Raw genomic sequence first — 8,053 nt, 5'->3', positions numbered from 1 at the left:
TTGTGTTGCTCAGAGAGTTGCTGGCATTTTCTAGAGTGTTCCAGAGCAGCTTGGCAGGGGGCTCGGAGCAAAAGGCAGGGTAACCGGTTCTGTCTCAGCCTGGGAACCGTGTGCTAAAAGGCAGGTGCTTCTCCAGGGTGGGGGAGTTTGTGAGAGCAGAAGGCTGCCGCTGTGGTCCAACAGCTTCCCAAATTCTCAGCGTAGAACCGTCACCTAACAGCTCCTGTCATCCTTCGTGGGCCTTTGCCTGATCTTGGCACCCACCTCTTAGATACAGTGCACACCTGTGACTGTTTCTGGACTTGCTGGATAGCACCCAGCCATCGCCCCCCTTCACTCATCCACCCGGCATTGGAGGACCTAGCAGGGGCCGTGTTGTCCTGGGTCCCAGACACCGACCAGAGAAGTATCTGAAAGCAGAACCCCAGCTAGGATCATGTGTCGGGAGGCAGCCGTGGGTGCACCCAGTGGGCACGTGGCCTGCCCGCGCAGGCCTGTAACAGATCCGACGGGAGAGCGGAGCTTCCGCACCTGCGCTGCCACGTGTGGAGGACACGGTGCCTTACCGGGGTCCCTCGAACAGGCTACAGAAGGTGCCACACGGAGTTAGGCTCTAACCTGTCCTTGCCTGAGAGAAGCTGTCAGAGAAAGCAGACAGGACGCTGAGTGCTCTATGTGGTTCTGCGCCCAATGACTTGGTTTCCCCAGAGCTCTTTCTGAGCCCCGAAGCCTGGGCCAAAATGCTCACTGGTCCCTTTTTTAGCTGGTTGAGCGGAAGCCCCCGTGTCGAGGAGGCGTCACCTGGTCGGCAGGGCCCGAGGGCTCAGGCCCGTGTCTGGACTAACTGGAGCGTGTGGTCACAGATGCTACAGAAGCTTCGCGAGGACGAGCCCCAGGCGGAGAAGCCACAAGTCGAGCTCGACAGCCTGGGTCACACGGACTGGGTAAGACCCGGCTCCTGACGCGGGAGCAGACAGCCCAAGGGCGTGGAGGGCCCTGGAGCCCTGCCCGGGCCTGAGCGGGCTCTCCTCCTCCCGGGGCCAGGCCCGGCTGTGGGTCCAGCTCATGCGCGAGCTCCGCCACGGCGTGAAGCTCAAGAAGGTGCAGGAGCAGGAGTTCAACCCCCTCCCCACCGAGTTCCAGCTCACGCCCTTCGAGATGCTGATGCAGGACATCCGGGCCCGGAACTACAAGCTGCGCAAGGTCATGGTGAGTGGGCCGCCGCCGCCCTCCCCCGCGCTGGCCCAGGGTCCCTGTTGTTGTACCAGGTGCCGGCTGCAGAGGATGAGGAAGGCAGACACAGTTCACATGGCCCAGGACCAGGTCATGTCGGGGACAGTGTAACAAGGCAGGAAAAGGGGATGTAGAAGGTTCTGGAGGACCAGGGATGGCTCCCAGAGAAGGGGCCACAAGAGCCGAGGCAGCAGGATTTTTTATTTAACAAATACTCATGTAGCCTTTCCACGTGCTGGCGTCGTTCTTACGATAACCCTGGCAGGTGTGCGCCACCAAGCCCGGGTCCAGACGAACCTATACAGCAGGAGCTCAGAGCTGGGTTGGGAGGTGTCGGGCTGTGGGTGCTGCAGCCACCCGGAGCCCGGCCTGAGGATCTGCCGTGTGCGGGGAGGCAGCTGGGTCCCGGGACAGAGGCTGTGGGGGGGCAGGTGAGTGTGAGGACCCGGCTGTGGCCAGGCTGGGGGAGCCCCTCCGGGTCACCCTGGCACCAGCAGACAGCCCTGCGGGCTCCGTCCTCCCTGGCAGGTGGACGGGGACATCCCGCCCAGGGTGAAGAAGGACGCACACGAGCTCATCCTGGACTTCATCCGCTCTCGGCCGCCGCTGAAGCAGGTACCTGTGTCTCCTCCCTGGGCAGCCCGGGACCTCGGCTGTCCCGTGGCCGACCCAGGAGGCTCTGGGTGAGGCCGGCTTGGCCCCCTCTTGCCCGTGGCCGGGAGGTTGGCCCCGGCCCTGGCGTGGGCTGTGTGGCCCTGTGCCTGCTCCTCCAGGGAGAGGTGCACAGAGAGCCCCAGGGGGGGCGGCACTCCCTCCAGGTGGGCCTGGTTGGTCCCCCCTGCTCTATAGTGGGCCCGTGTAACCGCAGGTCTCAGAGAGACGGCTCCGCCCATTGCCGCAGAAGCAGCGGACTCTACACGAGAAGATCTTGGAAGAAATCAAGCAAGAGCGGAGGCTGCGCCCGGTGGGCGGCAAGGGCTGGGCCGCTCGTGGTGAGCCCGGGGGTGGGGGGAGAAGAGAGACCCCCAGCGGCCCTGGCCTGGGTTCCCCCACTTCCCCTGGTCAGGCTGCAGATCAGGAACTAGTGTTGTCCCTGCGACTTCCTGCATGTTGGAAGATGCAGGACATTTTAATCTTTGGCATGTAGGCTTGGGGGATTCTGCCAGCCTTGCACAGTCTTAACAAGAGGTGCATAAAGACAAAGGGATCTCTGCCCCATCTTCCGGGCTTTGACCGCACCTGCCACACGTTACAGTAGTTTGACAGATTTCACAGTCAGGAGGGAAATAAAATAAAAGCAAAGTTTTTTTAGGTGGGGGAAAAACAGGCATTTGTTCAAATGTCTGAGACCTAACCCTCCTTTAAAATGCCCTCTGGAGTCTTCCGTTCCAAAAAATACTGTTCATTTGAGACGGCGAACTCCACCCCTACTTCTGCTCTGCCACTGCGAGACGAGGCGGCTCTCTAGGCTGGAGTTCCTGGTGGGTTAGGGGCCTCAGTTTCCCCTTCTGTGCAGTGGGGGAATTAAGCCGTAGGTGCCCCTGAGGCCGTGAGCTCCTGCCCGGCGTCCTCACTGCCCCACGCTCGCTGGCCTGTGCCCCCAGGGTTTGGCTCCCTGCCCTGCATCCTGGATGCCTGCTCCGGAGAGGCCAAGTCCACCTCCTGCATCAACCTGTCTGTCTCAGACGCTGGGAGCGGCGTCCAGCGCCCGCGGCCCCGGGTGCTGCTGAAGGCGCCCACCTTGGCCGAGATGGAGGAGATGAACACGTCTGAGGTTAGAGCCCACTGAGCTTCCTGGACAGAGCCCAGGGAGGAGGAAGGGCGAGGAGGTGAGAGGGGGACAGCAGCAGAGTCAGCTGAGCGGGGCACCCCCTGCCCAGGGCTGCAGGCTGAGGCCTGTGGAGGCTGCAGCTAGTGTCCTGATGTGGCACCGCCAGCTGTGCCTGCCCCAGGGGTGGATGGCGGGGCTCAGGGAGCCTTCCCCACCCCGGCAGCGCAGGTGCCCGTGGGAGTGGAAGTGAGCCATCGTCTCAGGGCCGGGAAACCGAGCAGCCCCTTCCCAGCGAGACTCCCTGTCCGCCCTCCCTCCCCTGCGTGGCTCTCGCCTCTTCCCAGGGAGACAGGGCGGTGGCCCTGCTGGTGGCCATCTCAGTGGGCTCAGCCTCCATCCGACACTAGATCTGCCCAGCACTTTCTGGAAAGCCTTGGGGGAGAGTCTGGCTGTTCAGCCACTTGCCATGAACGGCCCAGAAGACGGCAGGCCGGGCAGGGAGTGGACGGAGGCCTCACGGCCCCCACGGGCCCCCCAGCGCCCCCGGGGCCTGTGTCTCCGTCATCGACGGGCAGGGCAGGGCTGGTCTGGTGTGTCCACAGGAAGAAGAGTCCCCGTGTGGGGAGGTGACGCTGAAGCGGGATCGCTCTTTCTCGGAGCACGACCTGGCCCAGCTTCGCAGTGAGGTGGCCTCTGGCCTGCAGCCGGCCTCCCAGCCCCCAGGAGGGACGGAGCCCCCGCGGCCCCGAGCGGGCAGTGTGCACGCGTGGAGGCCTGGCACCCAAGACCAAGGCAGGTGCTTCCTCTCACTCCCACCCTCCTCCTCCCTCAGGTCAGCTCAGTTGTGTCCTCCTGAGCGGGCAGCCCCCAGGGGCTTGGGGAACTGGCACCTGTGAAAGGGTATTGATGGTCTTTGCCCATCACCTTGGGCAGGTGTCCCCCTTTTTACTGAAAACTTTATATTTTTAGAGACAGGGTCTCACTCTGTCACCCAGGCTGGAGTGCTGTGGCGTCATCACAGCTCACTGCAGCCTCGAACTCCTGGGCTCAAGTGATCCTCCTGCCTCAGCCTCCCGAGTTACTGGGACTATAAGTGTGAGCCACCGTGCCTGGCTAATTTTTTTTAAAAATGTTTTGTAGAGATGGGGTCTCACTGTGTTGTCCAGGCTGGTCTTGAACTCCTGGCCTCAAGCAGTTCTTCTGCCTCAGCTTCCCGAGTTGCTGGAATTACAGGTGTGAGCCACTGTGCCCGGTAAAATCTTTCTCATTAAATAAGTAACCCATATTCATTATAAAACATTTGTTGGAAGACTTTTAAAAAATTTCCATGATTCTAATACCTAGAGATAATTATTAACATACTGGGATATAGAAAGAGGACAGCTAACTAGATGGTAGATTGACGACAGGTAGACAGAAATCGGGCTTTCTAGCCCTTTCTCTGTGAATGGAAACGTGTGTCCACAGCAAGCCGGGTGGGCTTGTGCCACACTCACCACTGGGAACCTGATGTGACCCCAGGTCACCTGCAGCAGCTTTCTGATCCCGCCTGGTACTCACCACTCACTTCGCAGTGCTAAGAGGGCCAGGTCAGGCTCACTCCAGACCTCGCTCTTGCCCCAGGTCTTCCCCTGCCCAGCTGTCCCCGGGACTCAGGAGGGAGCTCCGCCCTGCCCCGGGTCTCCAGTGGGAGGTGCCTGGTGCCTAGCGAGGTCTTGCCTGCTGCATCTGCAGTTTGCATGGCCGGTGCTGCCAGGACCATGGGACCCCTGACGTCCGTGCATTTGTGGGGCTCAGATGCAGCACCCCTGGTGAAGGTCCCAACGTGGCAACATGCTTTCCACCTGACCCTTCGCCGGGCTGCCCCCTGCTGCCCCCAGGAAACCCCCCCACCGTCTCCATCATTCCCTCGGCACAGCCTCCCCCACCAGAACCCCTGCCGGGTCGTCCTGACGGGGCCTCTGCTCTGCCTCCAGGTTCCTGTCCTGGGAGTGTCCAGTCCCGGCCGGACCCCAGCTGCTCCCTGCCCAGCAACCTGGGCTCCACAGAGGACAGACCAGAGACTTCCGTGGCCCCAGAAGCCAAACACCTGTGGCTGGTGAGGGGTGCGCTGTTGGTGGGGTGGCTTGGGGGCCTCTTGAGCGTCCCCTCTCCCTGCCACCAGACGAGACAGCAGCTGGGTGTCCAGAAGTGGTGGGGGCTCCGTCCTGTGGGTGTGGCTGGATCTGACCTTGGTCTGGGGGCAGGAGGCTGCGCCCCTGTCTGGGAGGTGGCTCTTTGCTGCTGCCTGCTGGGCACGTTGGCACAGTGGCCCCGAAGCCAGGGAACCGCCTTGCAGGGGGTGTGTGGCACCTGAGTTCCGCGTGTGGTCCCCGTGGGGTTAAGGCAGGTGGAAAACCTGCGCACCCTGTGCCTAAAGGAGGGCTTCAGTGGGTCGAGACCTCGGCTCTGGTGTGACTCTGCCCGTGTGGCTTGAGCGCTGGGGACCCCGGCTCCGCCAGCTGTGACTTCTGTCTGACTCGTGATTGTGGCGAGCTGGCACTTGCTGACAGGTGAGGTCCCCACGTGGACCCGAGTTTCGGCGTACGACTCTGTGAAATGAGATAACAGGCGCATACGGCCACAGCGCAGCCTCCGGTGTGGGGTGTCGACAGTGTGGCCGCTGCCCCCTGTGAGGCTTCGCCAAGAGGCTCAGGAGGAGAACAGATGTTAAAATGCTTTCAACAGTGTAAGTGTCACATAAAAGTAAGGCAGCGTTAACATTCCCCAGACGAAAGGTAATGCCCCTGTCGGTTCTGGATTCGTTATCTTTGCTGCGTAAGTTTCTGGGGTACGGATCCAGAGGCGGCTGAGCTCGGGATTCTCGTGAGGCTGCCGTGAGGACGGCAGCAGGGGCTGCATTCTCAGCCGATGGCGCGACTGGGGCCGGCGAGTCTGCTGTGGGGAGGTGGGGGCGGGAGGCTGAGTCTGTGGCTGTGTGCCCTCTTCATCGGCTTATCGAGTCCTTACGGCCCCGGCACACCCCACCCCACCCCGTGCCACGCACGTGGTTCGCGAGACGGAGTGTCTCATAACCGAGTCTCAGAAGTGACACGTTGTCACTGTTCATGGAGTCACAAAGTCCAGCCCACTCTGTAGGGGAGGAGGGGAATCCAGGCCCACTTCTTGGTCAAGGAATCCGGGGACGTGGTTTAAAATGACCACAAGTCACGTAAGTGGCTTTTCAGCTCTGAGATCTCAGAAGTGCTTTCTGAAAGCTCCAGCTGTGGCACATCAGAGACCCCAGGGACCCCCGAGCACACCCCACAGCCTTGTCTGAGGAGCGGCTGCTGGTCTGTCTCACCCCAGCACCAGATCGCCTGCCCACAGCGTTAGCGTAACGTCTGCGAAGTGTGGAGGGGACTGTTCAAATACATACGGCACTATCAGGCAGCTGACAACAGAAACCCGAAGCCAGAAGCCCTGATGCCTCAGGTCAGAGTGGAGAATGCGGGGGTCCCAGCTTCTCCCCTAGTTCCAGAAAGTAGCGTGTGTTCTACGGGATCACCACTGCAAATCCGAAGCAAGAGACACCTCCCACCTGCTCCCACCTGCTCAGTTCTAATAGCCGACATTTGCAGCCCTGTGTGCCAGGCACTGTGTCAAGGACTTCACATGCATTTTCTCAGTGGAGCTGAAACCATTTCACAGGAGAAAACTGAGGCTTGGAGAGGTCAGACGTCTAGTTCTAGGCTGAGCTCTAGGAGGCAAAAACAGGACCCGGTTGACATAAAATGGCCCCAGGAGCAGGTGGTCAGGACAGAGACGTGCTGAGTGCAGACGACAGATGCAGGGCCGCGTGTCGGGGGTCACAGGGCCTCCTGGGGGGAGGGCTCCGGCTGGTTTGGATCAGCGACGGTGCGTGTCTGCAGGCGGGGGCACCTTGGACAAGCATGGGGAGCAGGAGGAGTGTGGTCGCCAGGGCTGGGGGCCGGCTGGATGGGCTGGCAGGTCGTGGGGGCCTCGCCTCTGCGACAGGGCCTGGCCAAAGGAGAGCTGGGCTCCCGCCCGGCCCCCAGGACCGGGTGGCTGGAGCATACCTGGGTGGCTGGAGCATACGTGTCTTAGGGAGCGGCCAGGCTTGTCCAGACCGAGGCCAGGAAGACAGGGGGTCCCCAGGGAAGGAGAAGCACTTTGGAGAGAATCCCGCTCGGACGGCCTGACCCTGAGGTCCAGTGGGCACCCTTGACCCTGCCCCCAGGAGTTCAGCCACCCCGTGGAGAGCCTGGCCCTGACCGTGGAGGAGGTGATGGACGTGCGTCGTGTGCTGGTCAAGGCCGAGATGGAGAAGTTCCTCCAGAACAAGGAGCTCTTCAGCAGTCTGAGGAAAGGGAAGGTGAGGTGGCCGGGGCCCTGGGCTGGTCAGGAGGCCTGAGGGGGCTGGGACAGGGCCGGACCAGTGAGCTCTGGATGCAGCTGGGCTCTAACCAGGCCTTTCTGTACAGATTTGCTGCTGCTGCTGGGCCAGGTTCCCGCTGTTCTCGTGGCCACCTACCTGTCTCTTCTGCAAACGGTGAGCCTTCCGTGGGCGCTTTGGCTGTGAATCCACAAGGGAAAGAGGAGGTAGGAGGCCCCTTGGCCAGTGCTGACCAGCTTCTTGTGATTATGGGAATGTTCTGGTAGGTACCATGGCTTTCAAATCCTCAAGGTTAGTGTGACTTAGGAAGGTCTTGCCTCACTAGCATGGAGTAAGTAGCCCCAGCGGAGCCCTGCTCCGGGCCTGTCCGAAAGATCATAGAAGCAAGATCTGAAAGGACCAGACTGTTCCCAAGTATCTCCACTGCTTCCCAGAACGAAGGTCAAGGACAGAAATAAAGAAAATATACAGAACCCAGCAAGATAATATGTCTGGCATCTGATCAGATGTGACCAGGCATGCAAAAAACAAAATAAGAAAAAATCAATAACAACATATTGTGGAATTTATAACATATGTATAAGCAAAATGTATTACAACGATAGCATTAAGCCCAGGGAGAGGGGAAATTGGAAGTATACTATTATAAGGTC

General features: G+C 60.6%; 1 protein-coding gene across 1 annotated transcript in view; it reads left to right on the top strand.

The window, feature by feature from the left end:
• SPIRE2 (spire-type actin nucleation factor 2) overlaps window positions 1-8,053 on the top strand; it is a 13,396-nt gene that overhangs the window by 1,057 nt on the left and 4,286 nt on the right. Inside the window, exons 2-10 of the mRNA XM_012657156.1 lie at window positions 864-944; window positions 1,045-1,209; window positions 1,762-1,848; window positions 2,102-2,225; window positions 2,838-3,007; window positions 3,607-3,796; window positions 4,981-5,102; window positions 7,245-7,379; window positions 7,489-7,556. Coding sequence (XP_012512610.1) covers window positions 864-944; window positions 1,045-1,209; window positions 1,762-1,848; window positions 2,102-2,225; window positions 2,838-3,007; window positions 3,607-3,796; window positions 4,981-5,102; window positions 7,245-7,379; window positions 7,489-7,556 — 1,142 coding nt within the window. The remainder of the gene's footprint in view (window positions 1-863; window positions 945-1,044; window positions 1,210-1,761; window positions 1,849-2,101; window positions 2,226-2,837; window positions 3,008-3,606; window positions 3,797-4,980; window positions 5,103-7,244; window positions 7,380-7,488; window positions 7,557-8,053) is intronic.

The sequence above is a fragment of the Propithecus coquereli genome, unplaced genomic scaffold (assembly GCF_000956105.1).
Source record: "Propithecus coquereli isolate 6110/MARCELLA unplaced genomic scaffold, Pcoq_1.0 Scaffold531, whole genome shotgun sequence".
Lineage (NCBI taxonomy): Eukaryota > Metazoa > Chordata > Mammalia > Primates > Indriidae > Propithecus > Propithecus coquereli.
The sequence above is the reverse complement of the archived record's forward strand: the minus strand, read 5'-3'. Positions and strand labels throughout refer to the sequence as shown.